A 20,767-nucleotide genomic window follows, 5' to 3' on the forward strand; every position below is an offset into this window, starting at 1 on the left:
GCGGGCGGATCACAAGGTCAGGAGATCGAGACCATCCTGGCTAACATGGTGAAACCCCGTCTCTACTAAAAATACAAAAAATTAGCCGGGTGTGGTGGCGGGCACCTGTAGTCCCAGCTACTCGGGAGGCTGAGGCAGGAGAATGGCGTAAACCCGGGAGGCAGAGCTTGCAGTGAGAGGAGATCTCGCCACTGCACTCCAGCCTGGGAGACAGAGTGAGACTCTGTCTCAAAACAACAACAACAACAAAAAACCTATCTATCTATCTATGAAACTTTCTTCAGAGCCAAATATTTGAAAGCAACTGCAGGATGACCTAGTGCATCCAAATATTACAATGGACTAAATTTAAAATTATGCTTATACCTCATCAATTGCATAATTTTAATAAAGTATTTTGAAATCACCCTGCGTTAAAATAAAGTGTATTTACTACTGAATACACTTTTTGAAAAGCTTATAAGTATTACATCGAGAACTCATGTCTACAGTGAAATAAATGAATAATGACATCTATTCTTTATGTAGTAAAATGAGTCATTAATCACACAACACTATAATCCAATACTTCATATATTGCTGTTTTTAATTAATTCAGGAGTAGCTGCTTTTGAGAAGCCAGAAAGAGAACACAGTGTACTTCATGGACTTCACTGATTTTTGAAACAAATCTACCAATCATAAAAATATAAAATAAAAGCTATAACCCTTTGTTTAGTTTTCATGGTAACAAAATATTTTAATTGGATCTGTGTTCTTCCATTTTTTTTATTAGAAAGGCATAGTAAATGAATCTAAGGTTTCTGTATTTTATGTCATCTACTATAAAGTCACATTTAAAACATATAATCACCACTTCTCTAGCTTAACTTTTCCTCATTAATAAGCCGAATGTTTTGGCTTTTTGTAACAGCTAATGCCTAAAGTTCCAAGAGAGTCAAGTGTATCACAGGATTATTATAAATCTTAGCTATAACAATGTATATGAGACTACTTTGTAAAGAAAAAAATTATTTGGTAAAAGGAATTTGAGGAGATAAAAAAATAAAAGAGAAAAAAGTATCATACAAATGTAGGTTAGTACTAGTTGCCTTAACAACTGAACTTTATATATATCATAAGCCATAAAGACTGAGGAACAGATAGGGGAAGTTAATTAGAAACCAAGAACCAGCAGCTAAAACTGAAATCAAGCCCACTAATTCCTTAAATTAATTCCTGGGCCAAAAGACCATTCTTCACAATTCATAAAGTTTTCAAAAACTCAAGGATAACCACATTGTTTCCTTGCTCTTTCGTGATACTTCTGTGAGGAAACATATTAATATGCACAAACAAAAGTACTGACTTTCATGTACCAACATAAACTCCAAAGAAAACTATGAAAATAACCCCACACATCCAGCTTTTTTTTCCTGTTCTAATTTTATTTCTATTTACATAGAGTCACATGCAAATTTAAACAGCTGGCTTTAAAACAGTATACCTCTTTACCCACTATCCATTTTATGTCTTTTTCCACCCTAGAGCACATTTGTGAGATGCAGACAGTGAGCCAGAGGGGAAACAATACCTGTCTCCCGACTTCCAACCATTTAGAAAAGAAACCTGCTAGCCAGTGATTTTTTCTTACCCTTCACAGAGAGCTTCTTTCACAAAGGTGGGCTATTAAAGATGTTAGACATCAGTAAGGTTTTTGAAATACTAAGTCTGTCTTCATTATATGTCAAAAGTGTTAAAGTCTACCGATTACAAGCAAGACTGAAGGTCCCAATTTTCCAACTCCCTGTTTTAAACACTTTCTCTTTTAAGACAAGCTAAAACTAAAGGTCATGACTTTTTCAAAGTAAGCACCTGGAACTGTGTCATATAATTCTTAGTACCTGGTAATCAGTATTTAATAAATGACAGTTAAAAAACAAAAGACATTCCTAAGTAACCAATGTGTCAAAGAGGATTGTCATTACGAGAGAAATTAGAAAAATACTTTAAGGAAAATAGATGGCAATTGTGATTACAAGGGAAATTAGAAAAATACTTTGAGATGAAAAAAAAGGAAATACAACATACTAAAACTGAAGGGGTACAACTGGAGCATTCCTCAGAGGGAGCTGAACATACCTCTTTTTTTTTTTTTTTTTAAAGAAGAAAGGTTTCAAATCAGTAATACAATCTTCCACCTTAAGAAACTAGCAAAAGAAGAGCAAATTAAACATAAAGCAAGTAGATGGAATGTAATAATAAATAGTAGGCAGAGCGGAATAAAATAGAGAATGGAAATACAACAGAGAAAAATCAATGAAACCAAAAGATGGTTCCTCAAAAGGATCAACAAAATTTACCAATCTTTAGCTAGACTGACCATTAGAGAAAGAGAAAACTCAAAAATACTAAAATGAGGACCGAAAGAGACACCATTACCAACATTACAGAGATAAAAGGGATACAAAGGATACTAGGAAAAATTGCATGCCAAAAAACTAGATAACCTAGATGAAATGGACAAATTCCTAGAAAGACACAAAGTAGCAAAACAGACTCAAGAAGAAATAGAAAATCTGAATTAGACCTATAGCAAATAACAAGATACAATTAGTAATAAAAAATTTTCTTTGATTAGTAATCAAAGAAAAGCCCAGGTTCACATGACTTCACTGATGAATTCTACCAAATATTTAAATAATCAACACTCACAAACTCTTCCAAAAAGTGGAATAGGAGAAAGCTTATTCCAACTTATTCCATGAGGCCAATAATATGTGCTTGAAACCAAAACCAAAGATATCAGAAGAAAACTACAGAACACTATGGCCTTGTGAATTTATATGCAAAAAATCCTCAATAAAATACTAGAAGGTTGAATCTAGCAACATATAAAGAAGATTATACACCATGACTAAAAGGGATTTATCTCAAGAATAAAGGTTGGTTTGACATCTGAAAAATCAATTACTATAATACACTGTGTCAACAGGAAAAAAAGGACAAAACTTGCATGTTCATCTCAATAGACAAAAAAAAGGAAAAGAAAAGAACTTGACAGAAATTCAACACCTTCACATGATAAAAACACTCAATAACCTAGAAATAGGAGGGAATTTCCCCAATTTGATAATGGATATCTACAAAAAACCCACAGCTAACATCTTACTAATGGTGGAACACTGAATGCTTTCCCCCAAAGATCATGAATACGGCCAACAATCTTGTCTTCTCTCAAGACAGTGTCACTTCTATTTAACACTGTACTACTGAGAAAAAGAAACAGAAAGCATTCAGGGAAAGGAAAGGAAAGGAAAGGAAAAAGTAAAACTATGTCCTTGAAGATGACATGATTTTATATATGGAGAATCTAATCCAAAAGAATTCTTGCCCCGCTGAAAAAACCTTTTAGAGCTACTACATGAGTAGAGCAAGGGTCCAGGATACATGATCACTATACAAAAATCAGTTGTGCTTCTACACACTATCAATGAACAATCTGAAAATGAAATTAAGAAAATGCCTCCACTTATAGTAGCCTAAAAAGAATACAATATTTAGGAATCAATGTAGCATAAAGCGTGCAAAATCTGTGCACTAAAAACCACAAAATATCATTAAAAGAAATTAAACATCTGATAAATGGAAAGGCAGCCCATGTTAGTGGGCTGGAAGATTTATTATTATTAAGAAAGCAATACTCTTCAAATTGATCTACAGTTTTGACAAAATTCCTATCAAAATCTCAGCTACCCTTTTGCTGAAATTGGCAGGCTAGTCCTAAAATTCACATGGAAATATAAGGGACCCAGAATAACCAAAACAATCTTTTTTTTTTTTTTTTTTTTTTGAGACAGAGTCTCACTCTGTCGCCCAGGCTGGAGTGCAGTGGCCGGATCTCGGCTCACTGCAAGCTCCGTGTCCCAGGTTTACACCATTGTTCTGCCTCAGCCTCCCGAGTAGCTGGGATTACAGGCGCCCGCCATCTCGCCCGGCTAGTTTTTTGTATTTTTTAGTAGAGCCAGGATGGTCTCGATCTCCTGACCTCGTGATCCGCCCGTCTTGGCCTCCCAAAGTGCTGGGATTACAGGCTTGAGCCACCGCGCCCGGCCCAACCAAAACAATCTTGAAAAAGACATAAACTGGAGGGCTCACACTTTCTGATTTCAGAATTTATTAGAAAGCTACAATAATCAAGACAGTGCAATATTGGCACAAGGACAGACATACAGACCAATGGAAAAGCACAGAGAATCCAGAAATAAATCCTTACATTTATGGTCAATTGATTTTTGACAAGGTGCCAAAGCAATTCAATGGGGGAAAGAACAGTCTCTTCAATAAAGGGTGCTGGGACAGGTGGATAGCCACTTGCAAAATAATTAAGTTGGATCCCTACCTTGTACCATATACAAAAATTAAAAATTGAACAAGCCGAGTGCAGTGGTTCACACCTGTAATCCCAGCACTTTGGGAGGCCAGGGCAGGAGGATCTTTTGAGCCCAGGAGGTCAAGACTGCAGTGAAGCTGGGTTTGTGCCACTGCACTCCAGCCTAGATGACAGGGTGAGAACCTGTCTCAAATTTTAAAAAAATAGAACAAAGGCCTAAATGTAAGACATAAAACTATAAAACTCTTAGAGGAAAAACAGAGGATTTATTCGTTATGACCTGGATTAGGCAATGGCTTCTTAGATATGATAAGCACAAGCTATCAAACTGTATTTCAAGGATAATCAAGGTAAAAAGACAACCCACAGAATGGGAGAAAATATTTGTAAATCATAAATATGATAAGGGACTTGTATCTCGAATACATAAAGAACTCTTACAACTCAATAATAAAAAGACAATCCAATTTAAAAAAGGGGCAAGGATTTGAATACACATTTCTCCAAAGAAGATGTACAAATGCCAATAAGCAAATGAAAAAATACCAACATCATTAGTCATTAAGGAAATGTGAATCAAAACCACAAAATATATCACTTTACACCCACTAGGATGTTTACATAATAAAAAAGATAGCCAATGCCAAGCGTGGTGGCTTATACCTGTAATCCCAGCACTTTGGGAGGCTGAGGTGGGTGGATCACAATGTCAAGAGACTGAGACTATCCTGGCCAACATGGTGAAACCCCATCTCTACTAAAAATAAAAAACAATTAGCTGGGCATGGTGGCGCACACCTGTAGGCCCAGCTACTCGGGAGGCTGAGGCAGGAGAATCACTTGAACCCGGGAGTCGGAGGTTGCAGTGAGCCGAGATTGCGCCACTGCACTACACCCTGGCAACAAAGTGAGAATCTGTCTCAAAAAAAAAAAAAAAGACAACCAATAACAAGTACTGGTGCAGATGTGGAGAAAGTGAAATCCTCATACATTGCTGGTGGGAATGTAAAATGGTGCAGCCACTTTGGAAAACATTCTGGCAGCTCCTCAAAAAGTTAAACATAAAGTTTATAATCTAGCAATTCCAGTCCTAGGTATATTCCAAAAAGAAATGAAAACATATGTCCACATTAGAACTTGTATATCAACGTTCACAGCACCATTATTGATGATACCTAAAAAGCAGAAATAACCCAAATGTCCATCAACTGATGAATAGATAACAAAATGTAGTATATCCATACAATGGAACATTATTCAGCTATAAAATGGAATGAAGTACAGACACATGGTACAACAATGATAGCCTTGAAAACATTATGCTAGGTGAAAGAAGACGAATACAAAAGGCCACATATTGTATTATTCCAAAACTACAGAGACTTAAAGTGGATTAATGGTTGCTTAGGGCTGAGAAGGGAAGAAAAAAATGGGGAGTACCTGTTAATGGCCTCAGAGTTTCTTTTTTTCTTTTTTAAATTAACAGACTTTGTTTTTTACAGCTGTTTAGGTTTACAGGAAAATTAAGCTGAAAGTACAGCGAGTTCCCATACTATCCCCTTCTCCACTTTCACAGTTTCACCTATCATTAACATCTTTCGCCGGGCACGGTGGCTCACGCCTGTAATCCCAGCACTTTGGAAGGCCGAGGTGGGTAGATCACGAAGTCAGGAGTTCAAGACCAGCCTGGCCAAGATGGTGAAACCCCGTCTCTACTAAAACTACAAAAACAGCCAGGCGTGGTGGTGGGCGCTTGTAACCCAGCTACTCTGGAGGCTGAGGCAGAGAACTGCTTGAACCCAGGAGGCAGAGGCTGCAGTGAGCCAAGATCGCACCACTGCACTCCAGCCTGGGCAACAGAGCGAGACTCCATCTCAAAAAAAAAAAAAAAAAACTTTCATTAGTGTGGTACATTAATTACAATTGATGAACTAATGTTGATTTATTATTAGTAACTGAAGTCCACAGTTTACATTAGGGTTCACTCTTGGTGTGGTATATTCTATGTATTTTGATAAGCAGTATCATACAGAATAGTCTCACTGCCCTGAAAATCCCCTGTGCTCCATCTATTCCTCCTTCTTCCTCCGTCTCCTGAAACCCTGAACAATCACTGAACTTTTTACTATCTCTATAGTTTTGTCTTTTCCAAAATGGCTCCTTTCACTTAGCAACATGCATTTAAGGCTCCTCCATGACTTCTCGTGGCTTGATAGCTTGTTCCTTTTTTTCTTTATTTTTATTTTTTTTTTCTAAGAAACAGGGCCTTGCTATGTTGCCCAGGCTGGTCTCAGACTCTTGTTTTCAAGCTATCTTCCTGCCTCAGCCTCCCAAGTAGCTGGAACTACACGTGCACCTAGCAACTCACTTCTTTTTACTGCTAAATAGTATTCCACTGGAGGGATGTACCACAGTTTGTTATAAGAGCCTCTTCTTGGAGTGATGGAACTGTTCTGGAATTAGATAGTGATGATCATTGCACAACTCTGTGAATATACTACAAATCACAGGATGAACAAATTAAAAGGTGAATTTTATGGTTTGTGAATTACCTTTCAACAAAGCTATTATTTTTTAAAAAGACATGGTTGCCTAGTGAACCTGAAAAAGCAAAAAGAATAGCTGAAAGGGAAGAATCAAGGTAGCACAGATACAGAAGCTTATGAGGAGAATGAGTATTCTGGAGGGGAGTGGTCAAGCATAAGGTTCTAACTCACGAGTTTTAAGGTTGAGAAGATAAAACTGGATTTAATCATTGCTGATAATTCTAAAATTAACCATTACAGCAAAAGACAAAATAGAAACCAGTCTGCAAAGGCCTGAGGAAATTATGGATGGCCTAGGATTCACAGTCAACAAGTTTAACTTCCACAGAAACAGAACACATAATTATAGTTGCATGCTCTTTAGGAGTTAACTGGGGCTTCTTAAAATGAAGAAGTCTCTAGTACCCACATTTAATCCTATTCCAAAGATTCTTGGACCATTTACTTCCCATTTTTCAGGACAAACAGAATAAAAACATAAATTCGGGGCTAAATCAGGGTGTGTGGTCATAAAGCGCTCATTATGAACAAGGCCTTGAATGAGGCCTACACGCTATCTCATGTTATTTCACACTACCTCAGATGAGGTAAGCAGTATTACCCTCATATTTTTCAGGTAAAGAGGGGCACATTAATTCCTTTATTCAATGACCTTTATTAAATACTCACTTTGTCCCAAACACTGTAAAACTTTAGGGATAAATATAAAGCAATAGGACCCTTAACCTTCATGCATTTAGACTAGTGAAAAGCAGCAGATATGAAACAAACAGTAACACTGCAGACAGCAGAATATCAATGTAGACAAGAATGCTGGTGGTGGAGGGATGTGTATACACAGACATGGATATGTGATCTCTTCATTTCATAGATGACAAGATTTTAGTCCAGAGACTTCCATCAGAGCAGGGACTAGAACCCAAGTCCCCAGATTTGTATCATGGCAGCCTGTCAGAAGGTAATCACACATGCCTATTCCCATCCACATCCCAGACAGGACGCATTAACCTGATCATATAATTCCTTGAAAAAGCTCTAACACTGACAGGTGCATTAAATACACTGTTGTATTTATGATATATGGTTATTCATTTAATGCAACTCACTTTGATATTAGGCACTCAGTTAAGGGGTGTGCTGAGGAGGTTAACTAACAAACTTTTTCATGTTACATCTCATTGAAGTTTCCCTCTACTACTGTGATTCTCCATGCCCACCCACTAAAGTGATGCCATTGTATTCCTTTATAAACCTCTGATTTCTCTCTTCTTCACCATTCCTACTGATAGGGACAGGAGACAGAAAATTCTAGACAGAAAAGGGTGGGTCCCCGACAAAACCCATCCTCAAGCCGAAAAGCCTGAAATGACGGCCCAAAATGAGAACTTACATCCCTGTTTTCCCACTCAAATGTTGCCTTTTCCTAAGCCACCCATGGCCCTGCCACACCCCATCCGGTGCCTATAAAACCCCCAAACTCAGCCGGTAGACGAGACTACAACTAGATGTCAGAGAGCAGCAGCTTGACTTCAGAGGAATGGCTTGATGGCGTAACTTCAGAGAAGAGTCTGGCTGGAGACAGCTGGACTTCAAGGGAAGATTACTTACCAGTCCCATCCCCTTTTCAGTTCCCCCTCCTGCTGAGAACCACTTTCATCAGCAATAAAATCCCCCGCATTCACCATCCTTCAATTCATTTGTGTGACCTCATTTACCTGGACGATGGATAAGAGCTTGGGAGCCACAAGTGTAGAAACAAAAGGCTGTCACACTGGCCCTTTGCCCTTGCTGGTGGAGGGCAGTTGCCTCACAAGAAAAGGCAAAGGGTCCACTGAGCTATTAATGGTTGAGCCATCCACGGATGGCAGAGCTCAAAGAGCACTGTAACACTCCCTCTGGGGCTTCAGAAGTCTCAGGCACCCCTACCTGGATGCTGTCTTTGGGTCTGCAGAAAGTTCACTCCTGCCAGCACCAAAGCAGCTGGCCGATTCCAGTGCTCATTCACTCCAGTTCCCTCACTCGTTTGCTCACATGCTCCCTACTGCAAGGAGCTGAGAGTGGTGGGTTGAGTATATGAGGCACTCCTCTAGTGAGTCCTGCGAAAGGGTCCAGGAAATATCCTGCTTCACTGACACCCCAATACCAGTCAGGGCACTACTCACAGGTTGTTACAATAGGTGCCCAGTGCATCTCCCCACCATCTCCCCTTTTCCACCCCACTTCCCTAGTCAATCCATTTTGCAAGAGCTGCCAGATTAACCTTTCTTTTCAAGGGTGTTTTTCTTCACTGTAAAAAAGTAATACCTGATCATTATAGAAATAACAAATTTTCTCTAATGGCCGTGGCCATGTCACCCTCAAGTTCAAGAAGAGACCTCTGGCTCAGCACTACTTACAAAGTCATCATATCCATTATACTCATTTCTTGGGGCTGCTGTAACAAATTACCACAAATGTGGTGGCTTAAACCCAGAAATTTATTCTCTGGCTCTGGAAGTCCAGACTGGGGCAGTCTGGCAGAGCTGCATTCCCTCTGCAGGCCATGGGGGAGAATCTATTCTTTGCCTCTCCAGCTTCTGGTGGCTGCCAGCATTCCTTGACTTGTGGCCACATCACTCCAATCTGCCTCAGTGGTCACACTGCTTCCTCATCTGTCCATCAAAGCTCCCTCTGCCTCAGTCTTAAAAGGACACTTGTCACTGGATTTAGGGCCTATCTAGATAATGGAGGATAAGCTCCTCCTCTCAAAATTCTTAATCACATCTTTTGCCATCCAAGGTAATATTCACTGTTTTACCATATAAGGTGATAACCACAGGTTCCAGGGATTCAGACACGGACATACTGTTTGAGGGGCCACCATTCAGCCCACTGCATCCAAGATTCCTGCACAAAGCCAGTTCTCTAGCAGGCACCCTCTGTATCAACTCAAGCCAGTCTCCCTAGAGACCACTGGCCTGAACTCCATCCCCTGCACTTCTAACTATACCTACATTTCTATTTTCCCTCTATCCTCCCACCATCCAAAAGGGCAAATCTTATTTTGTTAAGATCAGCTCTAGCCCTCTTTCTCTGAAGCTCTCACTGACCACCACCCTCAATCCATAAGTCATTTTTCTTCAAAGTCCTGGAACACAGAGTTAATATCACACTGAATTTATATGCTTTGTTATATTGTTTTTTTAGTGGACTCACACATTTTTCTATCTCCCCAAGTAGTCTGAGCTCCTCAAGCACAGAAGCTATGTTTTCTACTCTTTTGCAATCCCACAGTGTCCAGCACAGAGCCAGGCATTTAAGAGATATTTATTAAAAGATTGATAATTTAATGAATAAATGAAAAAGAAAAATCAGCAATATTCTGAAAGTGCTTCAAATTGATACTACTACCACCAACAACTTTAAAGCTGATAAAAGGAAATGCTCCTTCTCAGGGATGTGAAATCTGAAAACCAATTAAGAACGCTTCTTTTATCACCCTTTTTACACTTATTTACATCCTGATGCTCTAATTAAGGCGACTACTAAAAGTTTCAAGTTGTTAAAGTTAAGAGAACTACTGTATCTAGATGAAGAAGTACCAGCAGCCTCAGCCAAAAAGGAAAACAGGAGGGCCTGTTTTGTCTTTCTCTTAAAAACATAAAGAGAAAAGTTATCTCCCACGGATTAAAGAAAAATAAGATAAATATGAATGTGGCTAGCCACTGCTCTTTACCACTTTAAAGAAAAAACAAAACAAGCAGTGGCATTTTCATTTGATGTTAAGGCTCCCATAACTTCCTTCACAGCTGTGGGTTAGGCTTCTTCTCTTTTTTTATTTGCCAGATCTACAGAAAGCAGCAAAGTCTACTCACATCTTCCTGCTGTTACCTTTCTGCCAGTTTTTCTAGTCGACAGGAGAAAGATCAAGTAGGCATCTCTAGCCTGAGAGTTAACTTCTGCCTCTCCTCTCCCAACCCCATCCCTTCCCCCATCCCCTGCAACTGGTAAGTCCTCTTTTTAAAAGTCTCTCCACTCTTAGATGGCACAACAGCCCTGTCTTCTGGTTCTCTTACGTCACTGACCTCTCTTTTCAGTTTATTTTGCTGAGTCCTATTCTTCAGGAATCTTCTGATCACTTTAGAGTTTTCCAGGGCTCTCTTTAGCTCTCTATTCTCTCCACTCTTTATCCTTTCGGAATTTTAAGCACACCGCATCAACTGCAACTTACATTGTAAAGTCTCTAATATGGTCTTCAGGCCTTTCTTCTGCACAATCTAACCAGACCGATGAGAATTCAAAAAAGACCAGGATTTATTGAACTCAGTATGTATTAAGTTCTTTTGGTATGGGATCATACATATACTACATTTAATTCTCACAATAACTCAATAAGGTCCTTGTTAACACACCCAATCTGTATCTGAAGAAAGTAGTATCTAAAGAGATTAAATAATCTGTCCAAAATCACAACAGTTTGAAAGGGTGAAAATGAGATTTGAACTCAAGTCATATGCTAAAACCCATGTTCTTTCATAATTGGACCATCTGCCTCTGTCTGGTCTTGTCCCAGTTCCTACATTTTCACCCTAATCTGTTCTCCATATAGGCACTGGCATTTTTCTTCAAAAACACAAAACTGATTTTGTCACTTCTGCTTTAAAACCCTTCAATGGCTCCCCAACGTCTATGGCCTTGGTTTTTCAAACCTCATTACACATAAGAGCCACTCAACTGGGAAGCCACTCACAAAATTCCCAGACCCTATCCTGAAAGAATCTGATTCACCAGGTCTCTTCCACTCTGAAAAATACTGACCCAAATTTCTCAGCCTTGTTTACCAGGTATATTGTAATTTGGTCCCTGCTTATCTTTCATCCTCATCTCTGACCACACCTCTACTTGTGCTTTATGCTGTAGTTCAGGGTTAATAAATTACCGCCCTGCTGGCAACCCAAATACAGCCTACTGCCAGTTTTTTTTTTCTTTTTTTTTGAGACAGAGTTTTGCTCTTGTTGCCCAGGCTAGAGTGCAATGGTGCGATCTCGGCTCACTGCAGCCTCCGCCTTCTGGGTTCAAGCAATTCTCCTGTCTCAGCCTCCCAAGTGGCTGGGATGACAGGCATGCACCACCATGTCCAGCTAATTTTACATTTTTAGTAGAGACGGGGTTTCTCCATGTTGGTCAGGCTGGTCTCGAACTCCTGACCTCTGGTGATCTGCCCACCTTGGCCTCCCAAAATGCTGGCTCATGCCTGTACATGAGCCACTGTGCCCGGCCCAGTTTTTGAAAATAAAGTTTTACTGGAACACAGCCATGCCCATTCATTATATTCTGCTTATGGTTGCTTTCATGATACAACGGCAGAGTGGAATAATTCCAACAGAGACCATATGGTGTGCACGGCCCTTTACAGAAAGTCTGTCGATCCTTCTCCAGCTGTACCAAAATACTTACTGTACTGTGCAAGATGCTTTAGTACACGATATTCCATCTTTCCTGTTTTGGAGGGGACTCCAGTTCTTTAAAGACTCATTCCTACTCTGTAAACCCATGTCTGACATACTTCGACAGCTAAGCATCCACTCTTAGTGCCCCAAAAGAACTTTGCCTCTATTGCCCTCATTTTCTACCTCACCATATCGTAATTACTTTTCTATCTGTCTGCCTCACCCAATAAAATGTTCCCTGAGAACAGTTACAAACTCTTAATCATCTTTGCAACTCCAATGCCTAGCACAATGCCTCATATATATTAGGTGTCCAACAAATGTTGGATGAATCAATAAATAAACTTTCCTGAAAATCTTAGAGGACAAAACATTCTGAATAAGGTTATTTAAACTTAGATTAAATTTAGATTAAGGTTATTTAAACTTAGATTTCAACTGGTTTCTGTGGTATTTAAATTACTCCTTGGTTTCTGAATTATCCGTAGAGGTACTCAAGTTGAAATGTGCATGTAACCTAGACAAAGAAAGGCAGCCGGGCCTGGTGGCTCATGTCTGTAGTAATCTCAGCACTCTGGGAGGACGAGATGGGCAGACTGCTTGAGCTCGGGAGTTTGAAACCAGCCTGGACAACACAGGCTGTCTCTACAAAAAATATTTTTAAATTAATCAAGAGTGGTAGCAGGCGCCTGTGGTCCCAGCTATTCCAGAGGCTGAAGTGGGAGGATCACTTGAGCCAGGGAGGTGGAGGCTGCGGTGAACCATGATTGCACCACTGTGCCCAGCCCGGGCGACAGAGTGAGACCGTTTCAAAAAAGAAAAGAAAAGAAAGAAAGCACATAAGCACATTAATGTCTACTGTCAGAGATTTGTTTAATAGATGACATGGCTCTTTTGTCTTGGCCTTCTAGAAAGTGTTGATGTGAGTAAGAGGACAGGAAAAGCAGAAAATGTCTGGGCTATAAGGCACGGCCCAAGGAAGGTAACTCCAACTGCACCGGAGGACGGTTAAGGAGCCAAAGAATATATGCGAGAATGTCAAGGAGATTTTTTTGCCAAATTAAAAATTTTTTTGAGAACCAGCACTACTCAGAACTGAAAAGAATCAGAAGACTTTGGCAGAGGAAGGGGGTTAAAAGGGTAAGGAAAGTGCAAGAAACCTCATTTCCAGATAATCATGTAGAACACAAAGTAGAAAAGAAGTGTGGAAGGAAATGGCAGCCCATATTGGCATGCTGCAGCCATCAGCCAGCCCACTCCTGCATCAGTCCCTCAACTGGATCTTGACACCTTAGGATATTTCAATTTATTCATGTGTTCATTCAATAAACATAAAGTCCAACATAAAATAAAAAATGAGAACTTTCTATCTATGATCAAAGCCTCTGAAAATAACATATTTCTATTTTCTAATTGAATGTAGCAGGTCAAGGGAGAACAAACTTTCTTTTTTTTTTTTTTGAGACAGAGTCCAGCTCCATTGCCCAGGATGGAGTGCAGTGGCACAATCTTGGCTCACAGCAACCTCCACCTCCTGGGCTTATGCAATTCTCATGCCTCAGCCTCCCTCCTGAGTAGCTGGGATTACAGCTACATACCACCACACCTGGATAATTTTTGTATTTTTTGAAGAGATGGGGTTTCACCATGTTGCCCATGCTGATCTTGAACTCCTGAACTCAATTCACCCACCTCAGTCTCTCAAAGTGCTGGAATTACAGGCATGAGCCACCACACCTGGCCAAGGAGAAGAGATTTTCATAAAAACAAGTACTTTTTCCTAGTGGTAAACATGGAGGTGGCCTCAGGAGACTACCTTTCTCACACTATCTAACAGTTAATGACAGAGCTTAAGTTCATTTTATGTCCCACCCCACTGCCCCTGTCCCATCTGGGGCACAGTCTGGAGCAAAGGGTAGTATAGGTGCTACAAATCTTATACAACAGCATATACTTAGGAATTACTAAAATGAGCATCTCAGGGACCTACTGCACTGTGCAAAGGCCCAAGGAATCACTGTTAGGTAACATAATAATGGTAACGTGTTTTGAGAGCCTACTATGTTTTAGAGTCTGTACTAGAGCTTTAAATGTATCATCCCTAATCCTCACCAAAACCTCACCTATTGGCCACATTTAACAGATAAGGATATGGAAGCTCAAAAAAGTAAATAAATTAGCCAAGATTTTTTCCTTCCCAACAAGCCTAGTAGGAGATCTACTCAGTTAGCAATTGAGCTCTGCTACTTAACACTTTCCTAAACCCCACTTTGAGATGCCCAATCTATCTCTTGCTTTATTTCTCTCATTTGCCATGGTAAGTACGTGCTGGCTGGTTTGCTCAGCTGGAGCACGCTGATTAATAAAGCCCGAGTACATCAGGGCAATCTCCTTCATGTCACCCTGATCCAATTTAATTCAATCTCTATTAATGAGTACTTGATGCTGTATTAGGCACACTGCTAGAAACTTCGGAGGCAAAGCTGTTCCCCATTCAAATTCGTCCTGCTCTCACTCCAGCCGGCTAGATGGCAGAGTGTGGAGAACTCTCAGCAAATTCATTTATCACCACTGGTAAAAACAACTCAGAATAAAAAATCTTTATAAAGGGAGGTCCTCACATCATCATCATCATCATCATCATCATGTTTCCTGACCTACTCAGTCAAATACTACCTCTCTATAACTGCTGTTCCTGCCTACTCTGTCCTCTTCCTGTTGCCCTGGTCTTGCTGTCAGCCAGTTTGTCATCCTTTATGCTCTCACTGGCACAGCCACCACACTTCCAAACCCCAATTCTCGTTTTCCCTTACACTGAGGAAAATGGAACCAGAGACCGTGACTCATACAGAATGTGAGGGAAAAGTATGTTTTGTGTGTATGTCTGTATATACTAGGAGGACAGTACAATTTTGTGGGATTATAACTAGGGCACAGAAAAGGCAGGGCTGGGAGCTGCCAAAGCCTTACATAAGGACAGTTTCACAGTGCCTGACTGTTGAAGGAGAGTCCAGTATTGTACATGACATGTAAATATTACTCATCTACAACTACAACATGAATTCGAAGTGCAAGTAGAGTACTCCAGAGGCACTCTCCATCCAGAGACATTTAAAATGAATTTTCTTTTTGATACTCACTAAGGTTTTTAAAGCTGCTAGTTTCTAAGCACTTATAAAAACAATGAATTAATAAAGAGTGAGAATCGAATTCATTGTGCTTACCTGTGTATCCTTTAGGAAGTAATTCACAGATAGCTTACCCTCAAATTTTAACTTCACTCTTTTAGGCTAAACAGTGGCATTTTGAACCTTCCTTCACCCCACCAGATTGCTGGTTTTAGAAATAACCTTTACGTGATCTTACAGCTAAGTAAAATAGCCCAGAATCCTATGTATTTTTCTTGGACTTATTTGAAATTATTGAAGACCTTCAGTAAGCTGTTAAATGTTGCAAAGGTCTGAAAAGGAAAAAACTGAAAACCAGAAATAATATATTCTGAATCTCAAGTTAGGAAAAATAAAGAACAATACGTTCTTCTACCATCCTTAAACACCCATAACATTAGTATTATTTTCTGGACAAGATAATGGACACAGCATTAAGATTTAATTTCAAAATTAACACTGAAAGATCAAGCTAGCAAAGACTTTTATGATATATTATTTCTGCCTTTTGGCTGGAACTGCCATCTTCCAGTAATTCACCAAAATGATGAACACAAAGGGAAAGAGAAAAGGCACCAACAGATGTTCTCCAGGCCTTTTAGAACACATGGAGTTGTTCCTTTGACCACATACATGGAAACCTACAAGAAAGGTGATACTGTAGCCGGGCACACTGGCTCACACCTGTAATCCCAGTACTTTGGGAGGCCGACACGGGTAGATCACGAGGTCAGGAGATCAAGACCATTCTGGCCAACATAGTGAAGTCCCAGCTCTACTAAAAATACAAAAATTAGCTGGGCATAGTGGCACATGCCTGTAATCCCAGCTACTCGGCAGGCTGAGGCAGGAGAATTGCTTGAAACAGGGAGTCAGAGGTTGCAGTGAGCCAAGATTGTACCACTGCACTCCAGCCTGGTGACAGAGCGAGACTGCGTCTCAAAGAGAAAAAAAAAAAGAAGGGTGATATTGTAGACATCAATGGAATGGGCACTGTTTAATAAGGAATGGCCTACACAGATCACCTGAAGTGAGGAGTTCCAGACCAGCCTGGCCAACATGATGAAACCCTGTCTCTGCTAAAACATGCAAAAAGTTGGCCAGGTGCAATGGCTCACGCCTGTAATCTCAGCACTTTGGGAGGCCAAGGTGGGTGGATCACTTGAGGCCACAAGTTCGAGACCAGCCTGGCCAACATGGCAAACGCTATCTCTAATAAAAATACAAAAATTAATCAGTTGTGGTGGCATGCACCTGTAATCCCAGCTACTCAGGAGGCTGAGGCAGGAGAATCACTTGAACCCTGGAGGCAGAGTTTACAGTGAGCCAAGATTGCACTACTGCATCAAGCCTGGGCAACAGAGCAAGACCCTGTCTCAAAAAAAAAATTAGCCAGGCATGGTGGCCCATGCCTGTAGTCACACCTACTAGCGAGGCTAGGGCAGGAGCATAGCTTGAACCCAGGAGGCAGAGATTGCAGTGAGCTAAGATCATGCCACTGCACTCCAGCCTGGGAACAGAGACTCCATCTCAAAAAAAAAAAAAAAAAAAAAAAAGGAATGCCCTACAAATCTTACTATGGCAAAACTGGAAGAGTCTACAATGTTACCCAGCATTCTGTTGGCACTGTTGTAAACAAAAAAAGAAAAGATTCTTGCCAAGAGAATTAATGTGTGTATTGAGCATATTAAGCACTCTTAAGAGCTGACAGCTTCCAGAAACATGTGAAGGAAAATGATCAGAAACAGAAGCCAGTGAGACCCTCATCTCTGCAAAAAATTAGCTGGGCGTGGATGTGAATTCCTGTAGTCCCAGTCACTTGGGAGGCTGAGGTGGAGGACTGCTTTGAGCCCAGGAGTTCAAGGCTGCAGTGAGCTGTGATCACAGCAACGCACTCCAGCCTGGGCAACAGTGCAAAACCCTATCTCAAAAAAAAAAAAAAGTAAACTAAAAAAGAAAGGTACCTGAGTTCAATTGAAGCACCAGTCTGCTCCACCAGTGAAAAAGAGCCTGAGCTACTGGAACTTATTCCCTATGAATTCATGGCATAATAGGGGTAAAAAAGACGAAAGGTATAAAAACATTTCTCTTCATTGAGTAGAAGTGTGATGTCCTGGCCGGGCGCGGTGGCTTATACCTGTATTCCTGGCACTTCGGGAGGCCAAGGTGGGTGGATCACCTGAGGTCCCTCAGGAGTTTGAGACCAGCCTTACCAACATGGTGAAACCCTGTCTCTACTAAAAATAAAAATTTAGCTGGGTGTGCAGACACGCCTGCAGTCCCAGCTACTCAGGAGGCTGAGGCAGGAGAATTGCTTGAACTCAGGAGGCGGAGGATGCAGTGAGCCGAGAGCGTGTCACTGCACTCCAGCCTGGGCCACAGAGCGAGACTCCGTCTCAAAAAAAAAGAAGTGTGATGTCCCCTCCCCAAAGAAATACTCAAAGCAAAAAAAAAAAAAAAAATTACTTGCTGATTTTTCTGGAAAACTTTCAGAACACTCCCCTTCTGTCTTGGAAATACCACTTCCCCAATATCATACCCCACGAATGTTACTATGGCAAAACTGGAAGAGTCTACAATGTTATCCCGCATTCTGTTGGCACTGTTGTAAACGAACAAGGGCAAGATTCTTGTCAAGGGAATTAATGTGTGTACTGAGCATACTAAGCACTGTAAGAGCCGATAGCTGCCTGAAACGTGCCCCACTTCTGTCTTGGAAATACCACTTCCTATTAAGAGGGGTTTACTTCTTCACAAGCAATCCGTTCCTCTAGGTGAGTCCCAATTCCAGAGTACTGCACTGGATTTTCCCTTCCATCTGTCACTTCCTCACAGCCTTCTACATGAAGAGGAAGAGAAAACAAGAAAGAAAGAATAAAACAAGGAACACAGAGAAGTTGGAAATTTTTTGAATCTCTCTGAGGATATGTGAAACACAAACTGCAGCAGCAGCAAAAAAAGACACCCAAAGGACAAGCTATCATAAAGAGTATGCCAGAGACTGAAACAGAAGACGCTGAGAAGCACAAAGGATGGCTTTTACTTTAGAAACTGGCAGATTTTAGAAGTCTGATTCCTTAAAATAAAAAAGTCCAATTCCAAAACAACCTGAAACATCAATAAGCAAATCCCTGAGCATCCCTATCTTCAGGAAATAAAACTAAACAACACTAACGTGGGTAGAGGTAAAGACAGAAAGGCGGCCAGGCGCGGTGGCTCACGCCTGTAATCCCAGCACTTTGGGAGGCCGAGGCGGGCGGATCACCTGAGGTTGGGAGTTCGAGACCAGCCCGACCAACATGAAGAAACTCTGTCTCAACTAAAAATACAAAATTAGCCGGGCATGGTGGTGCATGCCTGTAATCCCAGCTACCCGGGAGGCTGAGGCAGGAGAATCACTTGAACCCGGGAGGCAGGAGAAAAGCTTGAGCTCCGGAGGCGGAGGTTGTGGTGGGCCGAGATCGCGCCATTTCACTCCAGCCTGGGCAACCAGAGCGAAACTCAGTCTCAATAAATAAAGACAGAAAGGCTATACATAAACTATTTGGATTAACCAATAATGAACGTTATCTATTATCTTACAATCATAAAGTAAGTGATTTGGACAGGGAAACTGGATGGTGATGGGATACTAAGGTTAACAAGAGAAAAATCACTATTTTTTAGAGAAGGCTTTCTAGACGAGGTTAAACTCCAGACTGGCCAAATAGCAACAGGAGTTTAGCAGTGTTCCAACCAACCGCAGGAAAATAGCTCAGAGGGGGAGTGAACTGATTATATGAATGGTGCATTGAGTAAGGGAGCCTGAGAGAAGAAAGGGGAATCGTCAAGGGGAATAAGACTGGTTCAGAGTGCACTAAAGTCTCCAAACTGGAGAGAAGGTAGGAGGCAGCAAAAGAGTGCAAGAAGAAAAAGTACAGTCGTTTCTTCACTTACCTCGACAGGCAAGTTAAGGACTAGGGGTTGCACTACCTGGAAAGCTAGCAAACAGGGTTGCCCTAGGAGTGAAAAATTTCCAGAGAGGGCCCTTCCTGGAAAAAAGCAGCCCCGGTGTTCCCTAATTTCCTGGCTAGGTACCATCGGGCAGTGACTGGAGAGGCGCAGGTATGTTTTAGGCAGGTGTCTCTTGGGTGTTGGCGTGGACTACATAGCAGAGGTTCAGCCGCGGGACTAGCGATTGAGCGACAAGCAGGCGGCGGCGCGTGCAAACCACAAGACTTACCTTACTGTCATCCATCTCGGCAGACAGGCTGGCCTGGCCGGGCACTCCCTCCCGGAGCCCTCCCCCGGCTCAGCCGGCCTGGCCCGGCCCCCGCCCCGAGGAAGAAGGGGATATGGTTCTGGCTGCCTCCTCCTCTCGCCTAACAGTTCGCTTCCCTGATGCCACAGTCACGGGGACTAGGGCCCAGTTCAGGAATGGCAGAGCGGACCCTGGAGGCGGCCCCAAACGCCTCCCTTCGCCGCCGCCGCCTCCTCCTCCCCCTCCATGACAGTCTCTGGGTGTTTACAGACGCTCTGGAGAGCCGCCGAGACCGGAGAGTGGGCGGGAGCGCCACACGCGGAATGGCCCCTTCGGCTGCCGTAGCACCGCGGCATTCTGGGAATTGTGGTTTTTCTTATCACAGTCTCTGCGCTGCTGACTGGAAAAAAAACTACAATGTCCACATAGCCTCATTCAGGGGCAGCTGTTTTCCTTTTGCCTACTAGCTAACGCTGAGGAGGCGGGGTCGGGCTGGAGGCCCAAAGTGCGCCTGACCTGATGTTTCGGCTCCTTAGTGCCAGGGCCTGGAATGGCAGGGAGGGGAGTTTGGAGCTCTGCGGAGGCAGCCCGGAAGGTGGGGTGCCGGAAGCAGGCCCTCCTCTGGGACGCTGAGGAAACCGTAAAGATTCTTTATTTTAAAAAAACGAAAAAGAAAAACTAAGAATGTAAAATAGTGCAGCTACTTTGGGAAGAAATTTGGCAGTTCCTCAGAATATTGGCCACGCCCATACCCAAGGGAAATTAAAACGAATGACTACACAAAAACTTCTACATAAATGTTCTTTCCTAGCAGCATTATTCATAATAGTCAAAAAGTGGAAACAACGCAAATGTCTGAATGAATGGATAAACCAGTGTGGACTATACAAATAAAGAAATACTGGCCCAGGGGCGGTGGGTCACTCCTGTAATCCCAGCACTTTGGGAGGCCAAGACGGGAGGATTGCTTTAGCCCAAGAGTTCGAGACCAGCCTGGGCAACTTAGCAAAACC

The 20,767-nt window shown here is 41.7% G+C and overlaps 1 protein-coding gene across 1 annotated transcript in view; it reads right to left on the reverse strand.

Annotated features, from left to right (window-relative positions):
• CREBL2 (cAMP responsive element binding protein-like 2) overlaps positions 1 to 20,097 on the reverse strand; it is a 37,502-nt gene extending 17,405 nt beyond the window's left edge. The window contains exon 1 of the mRNA XM_011993637.1: positions 19,737 to 20,097. Coding sequence (XP_011849027.1) covers positions 19,737 to 19,751 — 15 coding nt within the window. The 5' untranslated portion in view covers positions 19,752 to 20,097. The remainder of the gene's footprint in view (positions 1 to 19,736) is intronic.
• Positions 20,098 to 20,767: the final 670 nt, after the last annotated feature.

The sequence above is a fragment of the Mandrillus leucophaeus genome, unplaced genomic scaffold (assembly GCF_000951045.1).
Source record: "Mandrillus leucophaeus isolate KB7577 unplaced genomic scaffold, Mleu.le_1.0 Scaffold431, whole genome shotgun sequence".
NCBI lineage: Eukaryota > Metazoa > Chordata > Mammalia > Primates > Cercopithecidae > Mandrillus > Mandrillus leucophaeus.